This window comes from Orcinus orca, chromosome 1, assembly GCF_937001465.1.
Source record: "Orcinus orca chromosome 1, mOrcOrc1.1, whole genome shotgun sequence".
Classification (NCBI taxonomy): Eukaryota; Metazoa; Chordata; class Mammalia; order Artiodactyla; family Delphinidae; genus Orcinus; species Orcinus orca.
In genome coordinates this window covers 129,010,838-129,038,721 of record NC_064559.1, presented here as the reverse complement: position 1 = coordinate 129,038,721, position 27,884 = coordinate 129,010,838, and the positions used below count along the sequence as shown (strand labels likewise).

General features: G+C 39.5%; 1 protein-coding gene across 17 annotated transcripts in view; it reads left to right on the top strand.

The window, feature by feature from the left end:
- The window catches only part of TLCD4 (TLC domain containing 4), a 106,308-nt gene that overhangs the window by 41,997 nt on the left and 36,427 nt on the right, over positions 1 to 27,884 (top strand). For 15 of the 17 annotated variants that reach the window (XM_049714898.1, XM_033433313.2, XM_049714887.1 and 12 more), the window contains 3 exons: positions 19,980 to 20,145; positions 24,104 to 24,193; positions 25,938 to 25,996. In XM_049714898.1, coding sequence (XP_049570855.1) covers positions 19,991 to 20,145; positions 24,104 to 24,193; positions 25,938 to 25,996 — 304 coding nt within the window. In that variant the 5' untranslated portion in view covers positions 19,980 to 19,990. Of the gene's footprint in view, positions 1 to 16,298; positions 16,965 to 19,575; positions 19,605 to 19,979; positions 20,146 to 24,103; positions 24,194 to 25,937; positions 25,997 to 27,884 lie in introns of those variants that run through there. The other 2 variants (XM_049714882.1, XM_033433336.2) reach the window with 2 other exon arrangements.

Here is a 27,884-nt window from a genome sequence, read left to right as displayed (position 1 = left end):
CAAGTTTATTGAACTAAGTACCTCGGTTTACCCAGCCATGAAATGGGATCCATAATGCTAGCATTTTCCTGTCGCCCTCCGTGAAAGCGCTTTGAGTTGTCTAAGTTCATTAAAGGTTCACTGTTGCTGGCCAGTATTTTCTTAGTTGTACACAGCTGAGTGTGAATGTGGTGCACATTTTTATATGAAATTATAAAATTATTCTTAAAGAGTGATCTTTGATAATGTTTAAATGAATCTGATTCCAATTTGGGGACAAGTTGGAAGAGTCTGTGTGGATGTTAGGAGCTGATGTGTAGTAGGAAAAAACCTGTCACTTTAGTAAAATCTTCAGCCATTCATAAACGGAGTTGAGAAAAATGGATCTTAGATTGTGTATTTTAAGTGAGATACTGCTGTGTGAGCACAGGGTATAGTTTGGAATGCAGTTTCATCTTTGTGTAGCCAGTTAAGGTAATACGGTAGAATTAATGCCAGTCCCCTTTTAAGTGTGCTATATGTGAAGTATGTGAAGTAGAGAATTTTTCCCTTGTTTATCTTGTCCTTAAATTGTATGGGTGAAACTAAGTTAGAAAAGTGGACTCCTGCAACACTAGAAAATTTGAAAGATTGGCTTGAGGAACCATGGATTTTAGTTTATTTGCCATCCTCCTTCCTCTGCCATTAGGTGATCCTGAGGATAATATATTTTCAGGATGCCTTTTTTTCCCTACCCCTGCAGCTCCCTTTTGTCACATTACCTCCCTCCAGAGTTTGAATCCTTACTGTGTGATCTTGCGTGAGTTTTACCTATCTAGGGTGGATGCCTCACACCCAGCTGCTCAGTCAGTCATGCTTTTTTACACTATTAGCTTTCTGTTCCTGTTCCTTTCACTCTAATCCTTCTTTACCTTGTTGGAAAGAAGAATGGCTTTTTGCGACTCAAGCTGTATACTTCGAGGTGCCTAGGAATGGCAGTGGTCAAGGGGCTGAAACTTTATAGTAAATTCCAAAGAAGGAAGCCTTCTACATAGACCCTAGGGTATGGATGCAAGAGTTGGCCTACCTTTTCCTTCATTTTTCTGAAATCTCCATCGGAGAGAGATTCATTTGATTAGCAAGGTAAAGAGAGGCCTCCGGAGCAGGGAGCCATCAGAAATTTAACTCAGTGCTAGACTGGTTAAGAACTTTCCCAGCTAGGAGTGGGGAAGGAGGAAGAAGCGACTTGGGTGGGGCTGGAGGGCCTGTCCTCCCAATAACCAGGTGACCAGAGAGGTGCTAAAGGAGCCCTGGATTCCTGACTGGGAAATGGGGAAAAGGCCGGGTTGCAGAGAGGGAGTGGTGGGGCTGTGAGGGGAATTCTAGAATGTGCCCTAGATGTGACTTGCCCTTTTTCCCTTTCCCTTTGAGAGTGTTTCTCGCCCTTCAGAGCCTAGCACAGCTGTCCTGCAGTTCTCAGACCTGTTCACTCTCTCCCTTGGTGCTCTAACCGATGCCCCACGTTTATGTTCCTCCCTCAAAGCTGGCCTTCCATGTAAGAGAGGAAACTGAGCAGTTTGCTTCATAAGAGACCTTCAGACCTCATTGTCTCCCCACTCCCTTCTTGTCGAACTAATGTCCCACATCCTGCAGATTAAGGACTCATTTAGCTTTGTTATCTCTTGGAAGATTAAAAAGTGGGATACTCAGTTTGACTGAGAAAAGTAAACTGAACGGTCTACAGGAAGATACAGAAAACGAGTTTTTCTGTAGAGGAAGATAATGCATGAATTGTCTGGGTGAGAATTGTGGGCGATTGGACGTGGGAGGGCAGGACTGGGGGTGGAGCTGTGCTGGACAGCTTTCGCCCTTGTCCTTGAGAGAGGAAAGGATGCCCCCATGCTCCTACAATCACCTCGTTGTGCCTTCTCTCCTTCCATTTGCCTTGTGAGAGGAAGAAGAGAGAGCAACATGGCGGTGGAGTAGCCATCTGTTCTCAAGGATGGCAGACAGGCTTTAGGGATGAGCTGCTTTCCCCTGGCGTTGGTATCAGGCACTGGATGTATTACATCAGGGAACGCATTACATCAGGAAAGTGAAGTTAATTTTGTAAGAAAATCTAAGGTGTTTCAAGAGTGACTTTGGTGATGTTTTTTCTTGTTGGAGATGAAAGGTAGCAAAGAAATGGAGTCCTGCTGCTCTGGGTTTGTTATTCATAGTGAGACAGTTGGAGGTGCTGTGAGCAGATCCTGAAAAGAGGGCTAAGGATAGCAAAGGGGTGTGTGTGTGTGTGTGTGTGTGTGTGTGTGTGTGTGTGTGTGTGTGTGTGTGTGTGTGTGTGTGTGTGTGTGTGTTTGCTCAGAACATTGGTCTGTTCAAGGAGAGGGCAGTCCTGTGGCTACATGAGAAGGAGCTTGTGAGTCACTCTAAAAGGCCAAGGTTTGTGCAAACAGCCGATGAAGAAGACAGCTGGCAGTCTGTTCAGAGCTTGAGCCGGCACGGGGAAAGGAGTCTCTGAGCAGCGGGCCCAGTAGCAAGGGGGAGGTCTGACTATATGGAGAAAGACTTGTTTCAGGCATTTCTGGATGACAGCACAGTACAATTTTCACATTGACTCAGAGCACAAGTAAGTGTATGTGTATCTGAAACAGGTTTCATGAAACAATATGTACCCTTACTGTGCATTGTTTCTATTTTCATTTCTATTTCTACTCTATTTCTGTTTCTGTTCTGTGTTCTGAGAAACTCATCAACTATTAATGGGTCACAGCCCACTCTTTGGAAACCATTTGTCTGCTGGATGGTAAAACAGGTTGCAGTGGAGCAGCCTGGGTCTTGGGGTTGGAGACGCTGGAGGAAGTGGGGGGCACTTAGAGTGGTTGGGAGATCCCTGGACCCCTGTCGGTGGGGCCAGGGGGAAGTGTGGGAGCTCATCTGGTGTCTGGAGGGTGAAGGACTCACGTTAGTGAAAGGCAGCTGGATGGGCAGGTGCAAAAATAGAACTTCCTACCAGTTCTGTCCACTTCAAAGCAAAACAGTTGGTTTTGAGGGAAAAGGAGGCGTGGAAGGAGTAAGCTTGGATTTGAAAGTAGTATCTTTAGAGCAGTAGATTTTTCTCTGTAGGTTAAATAAGAAGACAAATGGATCCAGAACTAATTGGCTGATAGATTTAGGCCACTTTGATCAGCTGGGTAGGGAGCAAAGGGCGTCACAGTGCAGAGTGGGTGGGTAGGCAGCACACGTCTCCCCTTCCAGCTTTGAGAAGTTCTTGCAGAAGAAGCGGATGGATGTGTTGTTTCAAAACCCCATTTGCTGATCAAACTCCTTAGGAAGTTGGCTGCTTGCCTCACAGTGAATTGGAAAAGTATTCTCATTACATTTTATAAAAGGGTTTATCAAGACTTCTTTAGACATCTATTTCAAGATCTACAGTCAAACTGGAATCATCATTCATAGTCTTTGGGATTGCCAAAAAAGCTTCTTGGAGAAATAGGTGAGACAGCATCCAGCATCCTTGAGCTAATTCCACTAGCTGTGCCCTGGATGTTTATCAAGGTCAGAGTCTATCTGTAGGCCTTTGATTTCCTTTTTATAATAATTAACATCTGACTCCAATACCTAACACCCTCACCAGTGGACAAATACAACAAAGCCGGGAGGAAAACGTACACAGGTATCAGAGATCACCCGGGTTGCTTGGTTACCGCTTGCTTTTATCATCCACATTCTGACCTAGTTGGATCCTTCCTTTGACCCATCCCTGCCTTGTCTGATTTTCTTAGTTGATATATTTTCAGTGTCTGACTTCGCTGCTCCTCCGCTGTCTGCTGTCTATCTGATGCTTTCAATCCTGGTTTCTCTGACATCATCTCTGAGCTCCAGACGTATAGTCTCCACCTGACTGTTCCCATGGAGCCCAGGCTTGGAGCCCACGTTGGATCCCGGCCTGGGCTGTGTTGGTGTCCACTGTGACATGGCCGCTTTAGAAATAACCAATACATTGGTAGATTTATACATCGGTTTTGATTTAACTTTAAAATTTTGGGGACATGGAGAAACTATCTTGGTCAAGTTAATTTAATTAGCTTTCTTCAAATAGGCTTTAAAAAAACCTTTAAAAAGTACATTTTGAAGGCACAGAAAACTTGTCTTTGTTTGGCACGTGTTTATTTAGTGGAAGAGGAGGAAGGAGGAATTTTCATTTGATAAAAAAATTTAGAACAAATGAAAAACCGCCCTTTACAAAGTGTTTCATTTTAGGGATATAATTCCCCAAACTAGTCTTTCTGAATTAACATGTTTTGCTCTAATACATGTAAAAATACTGAGCCAATTATGAATTTAAATGCTTTATAATTTGTTATATGCTGTTTTAAGGGCTTATAAATTCTATAGCTATGTTCCGACGGAGAAAGATTCTTTGCCTTTTCATATTTTAACAACGTGTATGAGTGTTACTGAACACATCAATTTCTTACATGCTTTGTGCAGAAATCCAGGACAAGATAAAGGCGATAGGGAGGAAGGCCAAGTTGCGGGAAGGGGAGGCCTGGCTGCTTGGAGCAAAGGCAGCATGTTTGGAGTATCCCAGTTGAGTCTCTCGGAACAAACCCTTAAGACATTAGGCATTTTGAGGATTTGAGAATGCATTATAGCCTCAAGTCTCTAAATGCTTCCTTCAGTGTTTTTTATTTTTAAATTACAAAAGTGACACTTGCATATTATAAGAAACATTACAGACAGTCAGTGTTCAAGAGAATGAAAGTTCACTTCTTCCCCTTCCCCCAGCTCCCACCTCTCGTGGCTTCACCCCCAATCTCAACCAGTTAACAGTTTGGGGGGTATAGCTCTTCAGACCTTCTTTCTGTACAAATGCCAGAGCGTGCCAAGCTATGTATTTATGACAAATTTATCGTTTCGCAGCCTACTTTTTTCCTATGTGGTAGTATGTGATGGACATTTCTTCTGTATCCTCTTATTCATTTCAGTGTCTGTGTAACTTGGGATAGTGTGCCTGTACCAATATATTTAAGCATTTCCCCTAGCACTGCACCTTAAGGTTGCTTCTGATAACTAATGCTACAGTTAATACTCTTGTACGTGCATCCTTTCACACTCATGTGAACTTGTTTTGAGGATAAAAGATACAATCATTAGTATACTGTGTATTTCATAGTTCAGGTAACATAGTGCTATCAAAAAGTACATATTCTGCCATTTAATTCCCCCCAATATTTTTTTAGCAGTAAAAGCACAGCACTGGACACTGTAGGGATTTTAAAGTGGGGCAGTGCACAGCCCTTGCTTACCAGAGCTCTCTCTCTAGAGTAGGGGGATTAGGCATACACACTGACTATAATATCTTTACTTTTATTTATACCCCACCTTGTTCCAAAAAAGATTAGGGAAGGCTTGCAAAGATGCATACATATGACAAGATAAAATAAACTTAGGATGAAAAAGAAAAATAAGTCAAAGGAAAATACGATGGAGGTATGAGGGCGCGTGTACTTTGAAGTACTGTTCTCTTCTTCCTGGAAGTTCTGGCTGTCAGCTTCCCAGCAGCCAAGGAAAAGAGGCAAACTATCCAGAACAAGCTTCAAGGTGTCCAGAAGAGAAACCACATTGGAGAAGCCCATCTAGTCCTGATTCTAGGAGGTGAAACAAATGTCTCCTTTGGATTTGCATCCAGAAAATGCTGCCTTTGCAGTGGCCGGCCTTCTCAACCACATTCCTGGTAGTGTAGTACAGTCAAACCTAGTGACCTTGCTTTATGATGCATTTCATATCATGTTCCTCAGTTTTGGCCAGGGGTGTCATGCCTTGGCACTGAGCAGTGAAGGGTCATTAGGATGAGGTGTAAGTTCATGGGTTTAATCCAGAAAAAGCTTTAAGAGGATGCATGACCAATGAAAACAGCAATCTGATATTGTTCCTGGATAATTTTTTTCTACAAGGTAGTAGAGAATATATAATTTTAGTGGAATTTCTGTGAGTAGAACCCATTTGCCCAAGAATACTAGGCTTGCAACTTAAAAAGCAAGAAGTGAAGTTGTTTTTGATGGCATTAATATATTCGAACCATAGCAAAGATTGAACAAAAGGTTTTCCTTTGGGCTTCCCTGGTGGCGCAGTGGTTGAGAGTCCGCCTGCCATTGCAGGGGACATGGGTTCGTGCCCCGGTCCGGGAAGATCCCACATGCTGCAGAGCGGCTGGGCCCGTGAGCCATGGCCGCTGAGCCTGAGCGTCCAGAGCCTGTGCTCTGCAACGGAAGAGGCCACAACAGTGAGAGGCCCGCGTACCGCAAAAAAAAAAAAAAAAAAGTTTTCCTTTAAAATAAAAAAGTGCAAAACTCTGCACTTGATCCATGTAGGAAGGATGGTAATCTTCACATTGGTCAGCTCCACAAGTTAGAAAGGTCAGAGCCATCATTCCAAGAAGCCTTGAGGGCATCACCAGGCTTAAAATTGTTAATAGGTTATAGAATGAGTAGTTCTGGGATTAGGGGGTCTACAAGCTGGGGCCGCTTGACCCTGTTTTGTAAAGCTGGGGGAAGTTCAACTTTCCTGAGCCACCTGGATCTGAGCTTCTATAACCCCATTCACTTAAGTCTGGCTTCAGGAACATTGCCCCAGAACAGTTCTTTACTACCAAGTCTATGGGCCAAGCTTAGGTATTTGACAGGACTTAACCCTGTATTTAAACATGACGTTTGTAATAAATGTTAAACTTGAGGTCACCTGAAGCCACATCAGATGTGTTTTGTGCATCATCACCTCTCTGGCCTGTGAAATGGTTCAAAGAAACACGTCACTGCATTTAGATTTTTTGGCTACCTGATAGTGTCAAACCAGATACAGAGTCAGATAAGTACCATGTTTATTGGAAAATAGTGCAGTTGGAATCAGTGTGAGGCAACAGCAGTCTTATGGGAGGAGGTCAGAAGAGAAACCACTCTCAAAGTACCCTGGGTAGGGTTTTAAGTTGCTCTTAGGTAACAGGATAAAAGTCCACTTAGACAATTTAGTAACTCCTTGGCTGTCTTCTCATTTAAGCCACCAGATTTCCCATTTGGTAGACAAGCTTCAGGGCCCCTAGGCCAAAGGTTAATAGGAGGCGGAAATGATCATATTGCTTAAGATACAGAATAGCCTATCCCTGTGTGACTTGGTGCCATTGGAGAGTCAGGTGTAACGTTTCCCCGTTAGGAAATGTGTTAGGAACAGGTGGTAATAATAAACGATATCCTTTATGGAGTGGTGTTTGGATCTATTGCCGAACGACAAACCACCCCAGCAACCTAGTGGCTTAAGACAATTTCTCATGATTCTGTGGGTGGCTGGGCAGTTACTCTGCTGGTGATAGGCTCACTCGCTCATGTGTCTGCATTCAGCTGGGGGGTCAGCGGGGCTGGAAGGTCCAGGATGGCTTGCCACCATGGCTGGCAGTTGGTATTGAGTGTTGCCTGTCAGCTGGGCAGCTTCAGTTCTCCATGCAGCCTCTCATCCTACAGTAGGCTAGACAGGCTTCTTTACACGGCAGTTTCAGGGCAATGCTCTAAGAGGGTGAAAGGCAGGTGCTGCAAGGTCTTTTGCTGTGGATGGTAGGATGGCAGTGTCACATCGCAAAGGAATGTACGGTCATTAAATGATCTACCACAAGTGGCTGGATGTGCCAGGCACTGTGCTAGGTGTATTTAACTTGTCTCATTTAAGCCACATAACCGTCTTGCCCCATTGGCGTTCTTATCTCCATTTTGTAGAACTTGCAGGTCAAGAGGTCATACTCCTCTTGAGCGAAAGACCACTTGATGAATACTGGGACTAGGACTGGATTCTAGCTTGCTCTCTCTAGCCAAATGGAATTTGGCTTAAGAGCTCAGCAGGTGGGAGAAATTTGCTCAGTTGTTCTTCAACCCCTCTAACCCATTTAATGCCGTCTCCTGTTTCCTATGGGGAGCAAGCAAAAGAGAGAAATAGGGGGCAGGCGGGCAGAGCCCTGCCTCAGTCACTTCCTTGCAACCTGAGGACTTTCTCAGGGGTAATCAGATCGACAATTTGGAGGTGAGAAGACCTCCCTGTCTCCTTAGGTCCCGACTTCCTAGGTTGCTTGGCTGGTGTCCCAGTGATTCCTTAAAAAAAAAAAAAAAAAAAGAACAAAACATAGTTGCCCTATTACAAATTGTGTTATTTTAAGTTTATAATAAAAAAAAAAACATAGTTGCAAAAATTTTGCTCTGTCCAGCTTTTCCTTGAGTTCATAGTGTTGGCAGAAAGCCAAGAGATGTCCCCAGCCGAATGGCTCCTTCTGTGATCCCTCCAGGAAAAGAAGAGCAGAAATATGGAAATAAGTACATCAGAAGCTGGTAGAGGTTGAATGCAGAACCTCTTGCCTCTTCCGGAGTCCCCCAGATGATGTGGTGTCGCCCGGTCCCTACTTCAGCTTCAGAGCCCCTCACCCACACGGACCCCGTCTGAGGTTCAGGGAGTGTGTTGTATTTGAAATGTTGAGTTCCTTAAAGATGGGCTCTGAAATTACATAAACTTGCAGCACCTTACTTTTTATTTGTGTCAGATACTGTATTAGTGTGACCTTCTAATTACCATTGTCTTCTGGCTTAAGGCATTCTGGTTTATTCCAAATCCAGTGGCTGTGGTTGGAGCTCATAGGTTTAAAAAACAAAGACTTCTTTATGAAAGTTTTGAGTGGAGTAAGATGCTAAGAAGCAACATTTACCAAGTAAATAAAATGTGCCGTCTGTGCTTTGAGCCTTAAGACCCTAGAAAATGAAGGGTTTTTTTCTCTGTTTTTTGCCTGCCTTGGGTCTTTGTTGCTGCATGCGGGCTTTCTCTAGTTGCGGAGAGTGGGGGCTACTGTTCATTGTGGTGCGTGGGCTTCTCATTGTGGTGGCTTCTCTTGTTGCGGAGCACGGGCTCCAGGGCTCAGTAGTTGTGGCGCACGGGCTTCAGTAATTGTGGCACGCGGGCTCTAGAGAGCAGGCTCAGTAGTTGTGGCACACAGGCTTAGTTGCTCGGTGACATGTGGGACCTTTCCAGACCAGGGATTGAACCCGTGTCCCCTGCATTGGCAGGCGGATTCTTAACTACTGCTCCACCAGGGAAGTCTGAAAATGAACTCTTGAATTTCCTAAGGGGAGAATTCTTCAGTGGGTTGGGAGCTGGGAAAGAAGGGCTTTTTTCATTACAGCCACACTTCTTGTTAGGCATTATAAAAACAAATTCCAAGCCAGGAGTCAGTGTAAAATGAAATAAAAAATTTAAAATAAGAACAACAAAAAAGTTGCCATGACAGATTAACTATATTAGATTTCATTTGATTTATTTTTAAGTTAATAGCTAGAACATGTAAAACGTATCAGTAAATGTAAGCTAGGAGAATAAGAATAAAAGTTTTGTTAAGATTCTAATTAAAAATACCTATAATAGGAGGGAGAATTGATCAAGTGTGGTAGGCAATTAAGGCGAAACATTATTTCTTGAAAGAGCAGGAATTCTCAGGGAGGGTTTAAGGTGATGGGATAACCCCTCACCCTTGTTTTGTCAGAACCTCTTGGTGGGGACTCTGGGCTATGTGAAAAATATATGTCAAGAAACCTTATCCCCCCACCCCCTGCCCAGAAAACAAACTATAGAAAGGAGACTTACAGAATCTTCTTGACTGGTAGGAATAAGCAGAACATATACTGAGAAAATATTGTGTGATGCAGGAGGGGTTGGGGGAAGCTTTGGGATATGAACATTTTAAAACCACTGAATTAGAGAGATCAGAGATTCCTAGAAGGCATTTAGCATAGGATGTAAAGGGACAGGATTATGAGAGATAAAAGGGAAATCTTGTATAAGGAGATAGCAATATGAGCTAACTGTCAAAACAGTTCTCTGAGTTGCGGTACAAGATGGGACCACCCCAGAGCCCCTGAGTGAGGGCGTTTCTTGCTGGGGGTGGATGACTCTTACAGCCCGTTTGGGGAACAGAGTTCGCTCCTTCCTGTCCTAACCCACTCTGATTGTAATTACTACGTAGAATTGTGGGGAAAATAAAGGCCAGTTAGAAATGACTATTTAACCTTAAATGTTTCATTCTTTGTTTTCATCAAACAATCGATAATCCAAAAAAATTGTTTCAGGGGAGTATCCATCGCCAAGGTCTGTAACAGGCGGAATCAAACACTTTAACTTGAATTCTGTTATATGCTCTTGGAAGAGAAAGGGTTGAAAGTATGGGAAAAATATAAAGGACACCCTTATTCAGAGCTTAGGATCTTAACTGACAGGGAAGAACCATGGAGAAATCTTTTCTATAGTAATGAGCAATTCTGTGTTGAATCTTAAGTAACATCATATCACCGAGAGAGGGAGTGTAACTTAATCATATTAATGTAGGGTTCCTTAGCCTTTCCAGGTTTAGACTTCATTTCTTTCCATTTGATTCAGTTTAAAAAGCAGCACCATGAATACTGGAGGATTTATAGAAGTTCGGTTGACATTTATGCGGCTGACTTCCTTTAGACTTCCACTCTAATGCTAATGGTTCTCGAACTTGATGCTCAGAAAAGAAAAAGAGGTGGAATTCTCCTAGCTTTTTTTCATATAGCTCTCAACGCAGAATTAACAACAACAATGAAAAATAAAAACGGTGACTGTAGTTAGCTGAAAACTTTGTACACATTTGATTAGATGCTTAAATTTTTACATGAATGAAAAGTCAAAAGTGGGTAGTGTGATGAGTTATTCTTTACTAAGGGGTTTTAACGTCTCTGGTTAATTATTGACATTTCGTGAGCATTGAGAAAGATGATTGCAATGATTGCAATGATTTCATACCACCCATATGAAAATGCAAATAAAACCAGAATGGGTGGGGAGCAGGTATTTTTCTGGTAGGGTTTTTGTTTGTTTGGTCTGGTAAATATCTCATTTTCTGTAGTCACGTGTTCATTTACAAATGATTTACAGTTTGCTAGTAGAGACTTTTAAAAAACTTTTACGTGTTAGGGCTACTGACATGGTAGATAAGTTCAATAAATAAGTACATCTGTAATTGATGAGAGTATGAAAATACAGTGCAAATTACAGTTAAATATACACAGGAAGTCTTTGAACATATATCACACGTTGTAAGGAGTTTGGCATAGACAAACCAAATATCATACTGCTGTGGTCTGAATGTTTGTGACCCACCCCCACCAAAATTCACGTGTTGAAATCCTAACCCTCGAAGTGGTGGTACTGGTAGGTGGAGCCTTTGTGGGTGATTAGATCATGAGGGCGGAGTCCCCATGAATGGGATTAGTGCTCTTGTAAAAGAGATGCCACAGAGCTTCTTTGCCCTTTCGGCCATGTGAAGTCTGTGACCTGGAAGAGGGCCCTCACCCAACCATGCTGGTACCCTGATCTCGAACTTCCAGCCTCCAGAACGATGGGCAATAAATTTATGAAGTTTATAAGCCACTCAGTCTGTGGCATTGTGTTACAGCAACACAAACGGAGTAAGGCACACACTCAATGTTATTTCATTTATAACATTGGTGCTCTTAGCTTTTGGATATTTGGAGGTGAGAATCCTTTTGCAGTGAATATGTGTTCATACTATACTACTAGGGTTGTCAATTTAGAAAATTTTTCTTTCTAGTGTTCTGATTATACTGGTAAAATGAGGGACCTGTGACTGATCAGGTACTAGCAGAATGGAAAACACGTGTAAGAATATGAATGTCTGTTGTCATCATTATTATATTTCATAGACATTTACTGAGCACATGCTGTGTGGCGGGCACTGTGTTAGGTATGGGGACACCATGGTGGGGGGGAAATGTTTGTGTTTCCCACCCTCATGGGGCTCACATTCCACTGGGGGAAGGAGATGTTCATTTAAATTGCAGCTGTAAAGGAGAGGGACATGATGCCATGTGAGCAGACTGGGGTGGGGTGGGGGGGGATTGCTCCCAGAAGGCTTCCCTGAGGAAGTGATGATTGACCTGAGAGCTGAGGGGCCTGAGCGTTACAGTGGGGGATGGAGGGGCGGGGTGGGAGTCGGGGGATAGCTTATGCAGAGGCCTTGTAGAGGGAGGGAACATGTCATCTTTAAGGGTCAGAAAGGCCACATGCCCTCAAGAGGGCAAGTGCCACTTGAGGCTGGGGAGAGCAGGGCCCTCATCAGAGGACTGGGCAACCAGTGAAGGTTTAAGTTGGGGGTAGGTGAGGAGGTGGCATGACCAGAGACAGCTTTTAGAGCCAATCCCCTTGGAGTCCTCCAGTCTGTTCTCTACACGAAGGAGACCAGTTTGGAGACAATTCAGAAAAGTGGTGGTAGCAGCTTGAGGAAAATGGATGTTTCTGAAAGCTGCTTAAGAAGGGGAAGGATATGGTGGCTTAGCAGGAGGCTGCAGAAAGCAAGTTATCGGGGATGGCTCCTAGGTTTCTGGCTGTCACATGGGGGGTGTACAGTGGTACCATTCACAGAAATGAAGAACCTGCAAGAGGACCAAGTTTAGAGATTAGGCCATGAGCTTGGTTTGAAATGCGTTTGAAATGCCGTGTGGTGCTGACAGCTAGGCAGTTGGCCATACATGTCAGGAGCTCAGAGAGGAGACCTGGGATGGAGATTAAAACTTGAGATTTTTCTGCATGTAAGTGGTAACCGAAGCCACAGGTATAGGTGAAATCACACAGGAAACAAGTAGAAGAGAGTCGGGGACTGAGGCTTAGGGAATTCTGTTCCTCAGTGTCTGGGCAGAAGAAGAAGTGTGATGTCATGGAAACGCAGGGAAGAAAGTGTTTCAAGGAGAAAGTGGTCAGTGGCGTCTAATGTTGCTGAGATGTCAGGTGACACGAAGGCCACACTTAGAAGTCGTTGCTGACCTTAGCAATAGCTCTTTCAGGGGAGCGACGAGGGTGGGGACAGGAATGAGGTGGGCTGAAGAGTGAGAGACCTGAGAAATGATGACAATATGGAAAAACCATTCTAGAACTTTGTCCTTAAAGGCGGGGGGGGAGGGAGAGAGGGCAAGAGGCTATACTGGAAAAGAGATATAAAATTGAAGAAGAGGTGGTGGGTCTGTTGATTTTTTTTTTTTTTTTTTTTTTTTTGCGGTACGCGGGCCTCTCACTGTTGTGGCCTCTCCCATTGCGGAGCACAGGCTCCTGACGCGCAGGCTCAGCAACCATGGCTCATGGGCCCAGCTGCTCCACATCATGTGGGATCCTCCCGGACTGGGGCACGAACCCGTGTCCCCTGCATCGGCAGGCAGACTCTCAACCACTGCGCCACCAGGGAAGCCTGATTCTTGTTTTTACTGGGAACTTGAGCCAGTTTAAAAGCCAATAGAAAGGTCTAGTTGAGGAGAGAATAAAGGATAATGGGGAAGAAAAGTTTCCCAAGAAGGCCAGAGAGGATGGCTCCAAAGTGCACAGGTTAGGTTGTCTTGAGCTGGGAGGACAGGTGGGTAGTTTGAATGGTTGATAGTATGATATTGAGACTTTTCATATGTTGGCTTCTATTTTTTGTGAAGTAGGATGGGGGTTATCTCTTGAGAGTGGGGCTGGATGGTTGGAGGTTTGAAAAGAGTAGGGGCAACTTGGAAATTTAATTGTGGAGCATGAAAGGATTGGTTGGCGAGGGCAATGTGTTAGGAGTGCAGGGCAGAGTTGAGAGCTGTTTGATCCCACTGTAATTTCACACTCACCAGTATATGACTGGTATAAACTTTGGTATATGACTTTTTCCAACAGTGCTCCGACTGTGCTTGCCTTGTCACTGAGTAAATTGTTGGGCCTGTCCTCGGTTGGAGTTTCACCGGCTCTTGGCAGTGGAAAGGGGATGTGGGGTGTTAGGAAGACTGTTATTGAAATGATGTGCTCTAGGATCTAAGCTGATTAAAGAGGGAAGTAAAAAGAGAAAAGGGCTACTGAATTGAGGAAAAGCTGAGAGGCCAATGTAACCTGAGAATGTTGTAATACTGAGCACACTTGAAGGAAAGGTCAACAAGGAGAATTCTAGAAATGTTATTTTGGAGGCAGAAAAATGATGGGTAAGGGACAGTAAAGGTCCATGAATGGTTGAGGTGGCATGGAAGGGGTACCATTCCAGATGAAGATTAAGGGACTGAGTTGTTAAGGAAACCTGGGCCTTCTACATATATAGGAAGTCATTCAGGATAATGGCAGGGCTTGAGGACCATAAGTGAACCAGGACCAAAGTCTTTGAAAGGGAGGAGATGTTCAGGAGGTTGGAATATGATATCAGTGAGAAGAGGGAGAAGGTGGTATAACTGAATAGCAGGACCAAAGCACCCTGCGTGTTTATAGGAGGTGAGGGAAGGGAGGAGTAAGCCCTGAAGGGAACCATGAGAGCAAAGAGCCTGTAGGGCCACTCCTGACACTGAAGGATGAGGGCCTAGGCAGCCACTAGCTGAGAGGTTGCAGAAGAAGAGGGGTGTCTTCAGAGCAGGCCGAGGAGAGGCCAAGCATAGAGCACTGTTTTCTGGGTGGGGAGCCCAGTCCCAGGGGACCAGTGGAAGCATTTGGGAGGTAGAGGGGGTGATGGGCTGGGTCAGGTGGCTGGGAAGGAACGTTGGAGCATGACAGGGATAGTCCAGTGATGGAGGCTAGATCTCTGCAGTGGGGCTGCCTACATTTTGAGTGTTGACTAATGTAAGGGGGATGAGTTAGAGGCGTAGGGCCTAGTGGCCAGAGAATGGTCTTGTTTCCCTGGGCTGGAGTGATGACAGGCCCAGAAGTTGCATGTCTTGCATGCTGCTGGAGGTGGTCGATGGTGGAAGGAGACAGTACTCCCGAGTGTGCACCCCATGCCAAGTACTGTTCTAAGCGCCCAGCGTTCTGTGGTTTATTCCCCATGTCAGATTAGTACTGTCGTTATCTCCATTCTCCAGATGAAGAAACCAAGGTGCAGGTAAGGCAAGGCAAGTTACTTGCCCCAGGTCACACAGTGAACAAGTGGTGGAACTGAGGTTCAAACTCAAGACTGTAACAGAGCCTGTGTACTTCCCAACATGTCATACGTACTTAATATTTTCTTACACGCCTAACTTTGATTTTGTAAAACATAAGTGATAGACTGTTGAAAAGCTAGTGTAATATTTAATACAAAATTATCTTTTTAGATGCCACAATTAAGTTCAGTCCTAGAATCCCAGAATCCTACTTTGCAAGTGCTCTAAATGTTAGACTAGTGCCCAACCCCTCTGCAGACCAACCCTCCCTGTGGTCAGTTTACCACTTCCATGACAGATGCTTGGGCACTTCTAAATTGTTAGAAAGGTCTTCCTTAAATTAAGCTGAGCTCTTCCCTTTCTGTAATTTTTGCCCATGTGAGCCATTTAGAGTGGCGCAGAGTAAGTTCCCTCTTTCACTTTTCCACATGACAGTTCTTCAGATGTCCGAAGAATGCCCTTCAGTCCTCTCTAAGTAATCTTGTTCCCAAGCTGACATTACTCAGCCCTTCAACTCTTCGTGATATGATATGGTTTCTAAAAATCACCATCTTAGTTACCCTGCTCTAAAGGTACTTTGACATGTGATTAATTCAGAGTAAAATGGAACTGATACGTGTCTTGATCTATACTCTCTGTAAGTGGTTCTGAGGTTTGTTTTTTGTTATTAGTATCTTCATTACATTATTATTTCTTGTTGGTTTGTGTAAATTAAAATGCTAATATTACGTGTGTGTGTGCGTGTGTGTGCGTGTGTGTGTGTGTGTGTGCGCGCGCGCGTGTGCGCGCGCATGCGCATGTGTTATATAGCTATTATGCTAAGTCTTATACTTGGGTATTGCCTTTTAAAAATTTATTCAGGTTTTTATCTTTCTGATTGGGATTCATTATTTGAGCTTCTGAAGATCATTTTGAAACCTGATTCTGTTAACTGATTATATTAGCTATCTTTCCCAGCTCTGTGTTATATGCAGATTGAGTAAACATATAAATATTTGTAAAAATATTACTGAAAGAGACCAAAAAGAGAGAACCTTATGGGCTATCGCAGGAGATATTTCTCAAGTCTCTTTCAGATCATTGATCTAAATGCTCGTTCTAGTTTTTCAGCTAACTCTCGATTTACCTAATTTTGTTATCCAGCCACATTTCTTTGTGTTATTAATAAGGATCTCATGAGAAACTTTCAGAACTTTCCTGGAATCAAGTTGTTCTTCATTTGGTATTCTTCAATCTACAAGGATTTGGCAGTCAGTTAATTATGTGAGTAGGAAATAGGAAGGAGACCAGGATGACTGAGCTGTTCTAGATTAAAGGTGAGGAGGTGTTTGCGGGTGATAGTATCATCCTCTGAGATATGGAACCCTGGGGGGAGGACTGGTTTGGGGTTAAGTTCAGCTTGGGTCATGTAGAGCGTGTGGGCCTCCAGGATACCCTTACGGAGCCACCCAGAGGGTAGCTGACCATCCAGGACTGGTACATTGGGAGATGGTGGGGTTTGGTTGCACACAATGTAAACCATGTTGAATGTGTGGGGCATACACCCCAGCAGAGCCTGTAATGTGCAGAGAAAAATTCTGGTTTGGGGCGAGGGGAGGTAGTAACATTGCCATCATCAGGAGTTTATGCTTGATGGCCTCCATTTTTTGGTGAAATGGGAAGAAACCTCATCTATTGTAAGACAGGGAGAACTGGAGATTTGAGAGCAATGAATATTTGGAGTCAATGTGGGAAAAAGGAAAGGGATGGAAAAAGGACTGCTAAGCATGTGTAGGGCATTCTTCCTAGCTCCCCCTTCCTTGCTGCCCTTAAAGACAACCACATAAGACCTTTTCCCCCTGTATTTAAGGATTTTTACTGCTAATCTGTACAGCAGTGGTTCTTCCCTGGAAGTTGTATCAGAACGTGAAGGTTGTGTATGTGTATTGATGATTGGAGGTGACGTTGGTGATTCCAACACACTCCCTAAGGAATCCCTTGTGCTACAAGGAGATAATGAACATGGGGAAATGAGAGTAAAGGTTGTATTCCCAGGTCAGTATTTCTAGAGTCACCTGGTGGAACTGAATCTTTAGGGGTTTCAACCTTAAAGCATCTTGTTGGGATTTTAATAGATGAGAAGATGTTCTCTTGGTTTAGCTTGAGTACCTTCAGATATCTCCTCACTGTTTATATGTCTTCTCTGCTGGGTATTTATTCCCAGGAAAGCAGGGAGTTGCCCCCCTTAGCACCATGAATATACCACTTTATGTGGGAGTGATCAGTTTCTTGCTTCCCTACTAGCCCATGAGCATGTCTCCCATTTTGTATTCTGAGTCCCAGCACAGTGCCTGGTATGTGGCGGACTCATGACAGGTATTGGGAGAACTGTTGGCTGAAGTAAAGACTGAATCAGTCTGGCTGGGCTGTTTCCAGTGGTCCTCCTTCTGGGAGTCCTCCTGGAGAAGGGCCCTCACAAGCTGGTGGTTAAGAGGCATCCTTCAAACCTTTTCATGGTTTTCTCTACGAAGAAACCAACTTGAATTAAAGTTTATGGAAACCATCTTGTGGGGAAAAGTACGAACATCCTTTGTATTCAGGAAGCCTCTGGAAGAGTTTCTTTGGTGTCCATAATTCCTGGGAATCAGGATGGGCTAATTAAATTTCATGTCTAGACACTCCCCTTGTAAATTGGCACAGAAATATTTCCCACTTCTGTTCTGGCTGCTGTGTTCTAGGATAGTATCCAAGCCTTCTGCCAGCTACTAGCCATATGTAGAGGTGTATGAACCAAGTCTAATACTTTTCTACTTTTACTGTGTATTCCTCTACTTAATAATCACTAAACTCTAAAAGGCCCTTAATTTGTGTCAGTAATGAGCATTATTTGGTTTTATCCATTTTCACCATTTTCTTGCCTGATTCAGTGAATGAACAGGGGCAGTTGCTTCCTACCGGAAGCTTTGGTTTTCTGGGAAAAATTTTTTTTAATTCCTTAGATTAGTCCCTGACTTGGCATGACTGATGAAGCAAGCAGCTGTTTAATATGAAGCAAAGCTGGGAGTAGAACAATTTAATTAGCTTCTGTCTGTTGAGCCTTTAAAGGAAGCCGTAACTTGAGTATGTGGAGCTTTTTAGTTTTAAATGGAACATTTTTGCAAAGAGAGAGTCTCAACATGTACCCCCCAAACTCTAGTTAACTGAAAGTCCGTTGAAAATATAAGATACCAAGTATAACAAAGACTTAATAAAAACTAAATTTTTTTAGGAATGAGGAATTTAATAGTGAATTGTTTGATTTTTTAATGTATTGCTTAAATTAACAATTCATAAAATGGATAATGTTGCATGATACCTACTATGTTTTATAACATAACTTTTAGCAAACATTCATGAAATAAATACTCATTGTATATATTGAATTTTAACTGAGGTAAATAAGCAGCTCTTGCCTAGCCACCCTCCATAACCTCCAGGGAACACACAGAACCCTTCAGGACAAATCATCCTCACATTTAAGATTAGATTCTCCACTCACTACTGGTTACTGGTTTCATTGTCTTTGTTTATCTGCCCACCTGGCATGCAGATCCTTGTTTGCTTAATCTTAGAAAAACATTTTCCTTTTTACATCTCACTTAACAAACTACAGTGATGTTTAATTTATGTATAAAACTTACTTTTATGTATTATTTTGTTAATATTAAACCTAGGTTAAAAGACCAAGATAGGTTAAAATTAAATTTTGTAATGCCCAATAAACACATGTTGAATTAAAAACAATTAAATGAGCAATAAAGTTAATGGAATCTCACAGAGAAGAATTGTGATATCAATATTTTTACTGTGCACACACACCAGAAAAAAAGAATGAGGAAAGAATTCATTACAGACACATAAATTCTGTCAGAAGAGGCCCTGTGGGAGACTGATTCTTATTATGATATCCTGGTTGGAAGGGAATGAAGTGGGGTTATTGCTAGTGCAGTCAATGATGTGGTTTTTCTCTAGTGAATTGGCTTCAGTAGGTGACTTTATTTCTTCACATTAGGCAGCTGGAAATATGTATTGATTCATTTCCTTTTCATTTGAGGGTCAGCTCTATCAAAGATGGAGCCGTAAAAAAAAAAAAAAAGATGGAGCCGTAGAAATGCTGTATTTGCTGGATATGAGCAAATGCTTCAGTGTCTTTTTTTTTTTTTTTTTTTTTTTTGGTCTGAATGTTCCTAAGATTTTTAGGAGCCAGATAAAGTTTAGCTCAATGAGATAGAAAACATACTTTGAACGTGTATATATGCATATTACCATTCTTTGCGCTAACTCTATCCTTAAAACTTGGAGCTCTTTTATAAAAATGTTTTCTTTTAGAGATAAAAATCCATGGAGGATTTTTGGTTCAAGAATATCTGTGATTGCAAAATATTTTTTTAAAAGTTAAATACTAAAAAAAAAAAAAAAAAAGTTAAATACTAATTTAAGCAGTAACAATGGTATGATTATTTCCAAGATGGTATTATTCTCCTTAAACTTTAAATGTTTGTCACACTGTACAATTATTTTTTCTTATATAATTGGTTTTTGTTTTGCTATAGCAGATAATGTTAGTTCTATTCTTATTTTGGCTTAATTGTTTCTTAGAAATTATCTAACCAACTTTCTTTTATAGATGAGAAAATTGAGGCATAGAGAAATCAGGTGATTTGTCCTTAGTTTAATTAAAAATATTACTAAAAGAATACCTTCAGTTATAGTACTTGAAATTCCCTCTTAGTGGTAAACTCTAGACTTAGGTAATTTTGAGTATCATGATGTTAAATTTGTCTCCTGACATTTATAATATTGAAATCATTAAGATAATAGATCTTCCCCTCTTTTAAGTACAAATATGAGATACATGACAGATAGCTGGTAAAGGCTTAAAATTCATGTAGTTTCCTTGTATTCTTACATTTGTGCGAAATTAAAATAAATCACTAAAAATACAACCACATACTCTTTTAAAATTAAAAATTAATTTAGGTGTATTATGAGCAATTTAAAGGATTTTATAGCCAACATTTCTCTTAACAGGTTGAAGAAGTATGGATACCAACACCATATTGGTCATCAGCGCTGGTTTTACCAGCTTTTTCACCTTTCAGCTTCTTTTCCACTTTGTAAGTTATTGGTTTTCAGCAAAAGTTTCTCCAGGTTTTAATAATCTCAACTTCGAAAAGAAGATTGAATGGAACTCAAGGTAAAGCATACGAAATGTAAATGACTGATTAAAAAATACCTAGTCTTTTGAAATAAAATTATGCATTTAAAATATTTCCAAAAAGTCTTTTTCATTTAGGATCTAACAAAATCTTAGGTCAAATTTTTTTATTTGACATTAGGAATAAAAGGAAAGACAAGTAGATAGATGTCATACAAGAAAAAATTTTCAATTCTTATTCTGAAAGATGTTAGGAAAAATTTATTTAACTGTCTAGGGAAGTGTTAAGTAGACTCTGGCAGACTGTGGTGGAAGGCACTGTTTTGCATTCTCCTCTGAAATATTTATGATAACAAACACATGTTCTTTGGAAATGGTAACGGAAGTAACATTAGTTGGGGCTGTGAGTAGCCTATATATAGTATCAGGCTGGCTTAGCCCAACCTAGGACAGTTAAACACTACACACCGAAGAACCTGGTGCACGGTTAGCACATGTCTCTCTTTTAATGAACTTTTCATTTTAATTCATAGCCCTCCAGAATCTGTTCTTTTGTTATGTAATTCTAAAGTAAAAATTGCTTTTTAGGTCTTTTAAACAAAAGAGTAAATGGAAAACGAATAAGACATCTAAGGATATAGAAACCTGCCAGAGTTTTAATTAGTTGGTTTGCGAATTTTTTGTGTATGTGCAACTCATTAATCTCTCACAAGGTTTCAAACACAGACGGACTCTGACAGCTTCACTTGCTTTAGAGCATTTCAGATGCCCAAACACCTCTGTGCATTTGCAAACCTCAGTGAATTAGAGCAGCTATGGGATACTGTTTATTGTTGAAGTTAATGCTAACTATAAAATGAACTCAGCAGATCTCCAAAATTGCTATAATTATTTTTTCATTGAAATCTCCTTTCGGAATTAAAAACTTCTGCCAAAGTCTATTTATTTGAGAATGGTCATATGTGACCTGAAATGCCCTATCTATTTGAGCCAAATTGTTTTACAGGCATTCACTTTTGTAACTCAGACTGTGAAGAAGACTAGTTGTTTTCTTCTGCACCTTACACTGATTTGTCTGGTTCATGCATGTTATAGCTCTTCTTCCCAAGAGTGAGAATTATTTCTCCACATATTTTTGAAAAGTAAGAGGTATGATTCTTTTGTCTGAACAATAGCACAAAAGTATTGTTCAAATGTGGGATACAAAAGATACTAACCACTATTTTGTAAAACCATTTCTAACATGAGGATAGAATAGTTGGGAAAGAGAAGGAAAGGGATATGGAGGGGGACATTCATTTTCTACGACTAAATTTTGAACTGTTTTCATTTCCATTTCAACACGGTTAAGGTAGGTAAAGGCATTTGAATCTTGGCGAGCTGCAAGCCAAAGAAACAGGGAGGGTACAGATAGATAGAAGCAAAGGTAAAAATGAAATGAAATGATGCAATTGAGAAATACTTTGCATTATTCAGTCTTATTATCACTGCCATTCTATGAGACATGGAATCACCATTTGGGAAACTGAGTTCCCATTTGAAAAAGGAGTCTGGGATTATATGATTCATTATGCTATTCAAATACTATTATGCTATGCTATTTTCTCTCAAATTTACTCCTGTTTCCCACTCCAGCTTGCTTTACATGGGACTTAAACTGTGAGGTGGAGAGTGCAAAGAAGGAAAAACAGTTGGCTTCTTTTTGAATACACATATATGTCTTGAAATCCAGATTCCAGTCTTAAAACAGACAGATCAACACAACCCACATTAATTCTCTCTAGTAATCAGGAAAGAGTCTCTGAACGATGAGTGGCTCAAATCGTCTAGTAGTAAAAGGACAGAAGGCAGAAAAGCTCTCCAGAAAATTCACACCTGAGAGTAACAGTTGAATTAATAAGTGAGAAAATCTTATACTTAATTGTTACTTTTTCTGCAAACATACATACTTATAGATGTTATTAACATTATATAATTAAATAAATTTCTTATTTCCACTTGCTTTCCTATGGCATGGAAAGTCCTGTTGTGCTGAAATATTCCTAATTTTTAAATCTGCTTCTTCAGAATATAACTCTTTTGTCTGATTGAGCTATGTAATTTCTGTTGGTAATACTCATACTACTTGCGAGTGATTATATCAGTAATTTTAAAGTGCTATTCTAAAATTGTCATTACTTCCTTAAAAAAAAAGAAACCAACAAACATTCCTTTTTAACCTTCTTTAAACAAAATTGAAATATTTTATCTTGGTGTTTTTTTTAAGACCCTGAGGAATATACATTATGCTTTGCCAGGAATCTGATTTTAAAGAATGAAATATGAAATTTTCACTAACAGAAGTTTCTGAATGTAGACTTTTAATACAGAATAGCATGTAAGCACAGGGTGTTTGTTTCTCCTCTTCATTATAGTGGGAGCTATTTGATCCAAGTAACATGTAACTTTTCTCTCGTGAATTATATGCCATTTCCATCAGCTGAGGGCGTGTAATTCTTCCCTTTTACCATATAGCATCTCAACAGAGTAGGGAATTTGAGGCCTGAGTATCAGGAACAAAAATTCAGATATTTTCCAAAAGGAAACTTTTTGATAGAAGGTTACTAAGCCAACAGGTTAGTAAAAGGTTATGCTTTTTCCTTTAATAGAATTTTTGAATGGCAACAGAAAGCTGGTTGTCTGATTATTTAGATGGCATGTTTTATTTGAGATCAAGGAACTTACATTTTTATCTTGCTATGTTCAAATGGAACACAGGTGTGCTTGGTGTGAAAATTCCAGACTTGTAAACCAGGTTAATTGGGTTAATTATCACACTTCAAAATGTATTTTGGTATTACAAAGGACTCAGTGCCTTTAAATTAGTGAGACTCTTTGAGCATTTAAAATATGATTTGATTTAATTTGATATGTTTACTTAGGACCACATCATATATTAGATCAAGTATATTGATTTTTCAAGTTACAATGAGACTTTTTAATATCAAACTTTGTATTGGTTGATATATTTCACTTACTTTTAAAGATTTGGGTCATATTGTAGAGAGATTCATTGCATACCAATTAATTTCTAAAGAGAAAACTTTGCTATTCCTCTCATCCTTTGTTCTAATGAAGAGAAGAGAAACTTCATTACTCATAAACTTTTTCATTATGTGAGTAAGCATATAGTATCCTGTATATAGTTCTTTAAATAGGATATCATAGAACTTGCATATTGGTTAAGTCATTAAATTTTTAGCAAGATATGTTCATAGAAACTGATGTTTTTCAACTAAAAGTTATTCCTTCTATAAAGAAAATGCCACGTGGATCATGTGAACATTTTGTTTTCACTTGGGCATTTCTTTTAAAAACAGATTTTTTCTGAAAAAATTCATGGTCCTCCATTTTTCTATTTAGAAGTGATTTCATAATGATGAGACACTAATAATAGCCACCTTAGCTTTCTCACAGATTTGTTACAAGAATCAAGTACAATAATGTGTGTATTAAAACTGAAATTTCCAAGGGAATACATTTTGATTTCATGATCCATTCCAATTCTGATCCATGAATGTGGAGTTCGTTAAGGCTAGTAGATTTGGAAGTCATTCCTGACTGATTGGAGCAGGAACTAATCCCGCAGTGATTCTGCTGGGGATGGAGCAGGGTGCAGGGTAGTGTGCTTACCAAATGCCATCTGTTTGCACAAAACTCTGTCAACTGGTTCATCAGATATGCTTCTGCTTTAGACCCTTTAATCAATAAGTGATTCATCATTTGTCTAGCAGGAAATTGTAGACCTGGGCATCTTTCTTGTTATTGATTCCAAAGTAAAGTTGTGGCCCTTGGATTTCTAAATAGCAATTTTGTATTATATTCTCAGATGTACTCCAATCCTATATTTAAATGCTTCCACATTTAACTTCTTCAGAGTGTTAAATGACTTGCCAGAATTAGTTAAAATTTATTGCACAGATTCTAAAATCTTTGTGTCTATTTCATCTCATTGCAGGGTAGTGTCTACGTGTCATTCTTTGGTGGTTGGGGTTATTGGCTTGTACATATTCTTGTTTGATGAGGCTACTATTGCTGATCCACTTTGGTAAGCTGTTTCTTTCCAATATAGTCAATTTGATTTATGTTTTGATTTTAATTATTAATAAGAACATCTCTTTAAAACAGAAAACATATTGATGGTGTATGGTTTGTTAAAATGCTTGTGTTCAGACATATTTCAGCAAGGTGCATTAGAATGATTTATTTTAGATTTAATACAAATAATGAGGGCCATTTTGCATTAGTATTGCAATTATTATCCAAAACAGGGAGAATATGATTATTATGTAAGCGTTTATATCGTGTTAGTGAGTGAAATCAAGTTATTGTGAACACTGTTCTGAGTAAAAATAAGTTATTATTGAGATAGGATAGTCAGATAGATAGGATAGACTTAGTCTTTAAATTTATGTTTGCCCCATCATTTGATATCAAAGATAGGAAAATGAGAATTATAGATGTCCGTGTGAGAGGAATTTAGTACCACATGAGATGATTTGAAGCACGAATAATAATGTTTAGCCATAACACGATAATTTGTAAGATGATTCTTTTTTAAGAATTTAAATGTCATTCCAATGAAAGAAGTTTTACAAACTGTACTTCCTGGCATTATATGAGAAGACTTAGTTCAGTTTAGTTTGAAGGATTGGGAGTGTTTTGAAAAAGCACTGCACAGGGATGTGATAGATGTGGGTTCTGAGGGATGTGGGGCAATTTGACCAGGTCTTTTGACCATCTCTATTTGACTGCAATGATGTTGTTTTTTATTCATAAATATGGAATTATGCTGGTCAGAGTTATACCAGTATTCATACATTTTCACTGAGAAGGTATTTTTCAAAGTGAATTAATTTAGTGAATTTCAGTCCTTGACCAAGTTTTAATGTGCTCTACCTAAACAATTGCTACTTTTTTTTTCATATTTTTATTTTACCCACATGATTGTCAACAGAACCAGTTGTTTTGGGAAGTAAATTTTATAACAAAGATTTGATTCGTTGACCAATTTGTCCTTATCAAATTTTTACCTATTATATTTTTTGATATTTTAACTTTTTCTTAGATACCATAATTTATTCCAGGTCCAATTTTCCTGGATCATATTTACAGATCAAAATTTGTAAAGAAGACATGACTTCTACTAAATATTTCCACTTGTAGTTTACCTGTTGTCAGTTTTATTTTATGTTCATTTTACCAGTAGTTCACATTAAAAGTCAGGTAAAGGACTGATAATTTGTATCTGTTTCTTGGAGCCAAGAGCATGAGCAGGGCAAAAGTGTAGGATCTTGATATGTGTAAGGGTCGAAACAGCAGGGTTAAATTGTCCTGTTCCAATCAATTTCTAACTTGTGATAATAGGCAAATCTCTCCAGTCCTCAGTAAAGTGAGGGTAACAGTATAGTGCCTCTAAATCAGGGGCAGGCTAGATGATTTCTTGAGGCTATTTGAGTCTCTGATTCAGAATAAGGAATCAAAACAACAACAACCAGCATCTGGAATTCCATTTGAGTCCTTTCACAAACAAATCATATAAGAACACAGTTATAAAATGTTGTCTTTTGGTAATATTATTTTCATAAAACTTTGGGCTAATAAGTATAAGCAATTATGATTATTGCAGTTAGAAGCATTATAGCTAACACAGTACCTTGTGCAAATGACAAGTTACCATTTGAGCACCTATAGAGAACATTTAAATTATATTTAAATCTCAATAGAAGAAAAAGTAGCTGTCATCTATAACCATGTGCTAAAAAAAGGAACCTGTTTTTTAATATTTATAGGGGTGATCCATCTCTTGTGAAAGTGAATATTGCTATTGCCTCAGGCTACCTCATTTCTGGTATGTGATATGTTGTTCACTGTCTGTTTCTTTTTAGACTACTTATGGAATTATGCAAAGAATACATACATAGTCTATGCTTTTGGTTTATTTATTTAAGAAGCAACTTTTAGGATCCATACTGAGGGAAAAAAATATCTGCTGTAATGGTAGAACATGAATCATTTTTCATGTTGGCTCTCTGGTTCTCAAAGATCAGAGCTGCAGAGTGGGGCCTCAGTTAGGCCTGGATTTTTTTTTTTTTTTTTTTTTACTAGTGATGGTTCCTTTTTGGACTAAAGAGTTGCTCAGGTGCAATTACCATGACACTAAGGAAGTTTAAGCCTCAGGGTCCTCACTTGCAAGGGCCCTTGAAATGTGCTCCCATGGTCATGGTTTTGTATTGTTTTGGTAAGACTTGCAAAAGTAAGGTATTTTAGTCATAATCAGTTAAGATCATGGATTCTTTCTACTTCACATTTCCCTCTGTCATATTTTCTCTCATGTTGGATGAGATTGGAATAACCTTTTACACAACGAGAGAGAGGGGAAGTTAAGTTGAGAATATGCCATTTAAACTGCTCTTTGAAAAGACATTTTGGACTGTTTCAATAAAACGAGAAATAAGGGATCTCTGATTTGGACATTTATGCAAGGAACCCTATTTTGTAATTTTCAAATTTAATAAACAGCTGAAAGAAAATCCAAGTAAAAATAATGGACTATGAAACAAAAGTGATAAAGATGAGTGATGGACTCGGTAGAAAATTTTCTGCCATCAAGAAGTGAATTGTAAAAAAAAAATTAGATTAAACTAAAACACAGTAATTTATTAAGAGGAAAAGATACATTTGGGATAGAAATAATGAATAGGCTATTGGATTATTCAACGGCCCAATTAAAAGAAGAGTGTATCTTGTGGACATATATTGGGAAAAGATTTGCTCTTTGGCACAAAATGCTGTCATTGACAAGGTTAACACAAAATTTATAATATGCCTCATACACTGGTTAATGAGTATTTTCAATTCAGAGAGTAGTTACTACCCAGGAAATCTTGTATGAAAGAAACTTGATAAAGATTTTCTCAAATAAGGTAATAATTCAAAACACTTAAAAATAAGTTATGAACTGAAACAAACTTTCTAAACCAAGCTGAATGAAAGTTGAATTCTTTTATTCTCTCTATAGAAAATATTATAAGATCATTATCATATAAATTGGTGACCAAGGAATATACAGCCAAATATAGGAAAAATGTATCTAGAGAAGCATATCAGGCAGTTAATTACTAATAGTTTTAAATTTTCTTGATTTCCACATTTGTGGTATTTTTTCCTCTCCTTAAAATTTATAATCTGATGATTTCTTTTACCTTTATATATATTCACATCTAGTTTTGTATTAGTAATTTTTATTTTTTATAAAAGAAGCTCCTCATGCTATAAGCTCCAAACCCAGAAAACCTGAATCAGACTCTGGTTTCCATCCATGATTGCCATTTGTTTCCAGGTTTAAATTTCATGTTTAACCATTTGGTAAAGAAAATACTTGTGTTCACAGTTTGAGATGTTTCTGTTTTATTAAATGAAACAATTTTCTGAATTGTGGTATTGATTTAGAATTTAAAGAAAAATGGATGCCTTGAGCTCTTTTTTAAGATATCTTTTTAATAGTTATAGTTCTTCGTGTTTGGGTTTTTTTTTTTTTTTTTGCTATTTTGATATTTAACCACATTCTATGTTAACTTTAAAATTTTTTTGCTGAATTTGTGTTATACACGAGTTAGTCGTTTTATACCTTTTCTGAGATCGTCTTATCCGATTGAGTTATTATAGTGACAAAAATCAGTAATTTAGCCTTATTTTAAAATTATTTTTATTCTGTAATATTTTCATTTTATTTAACA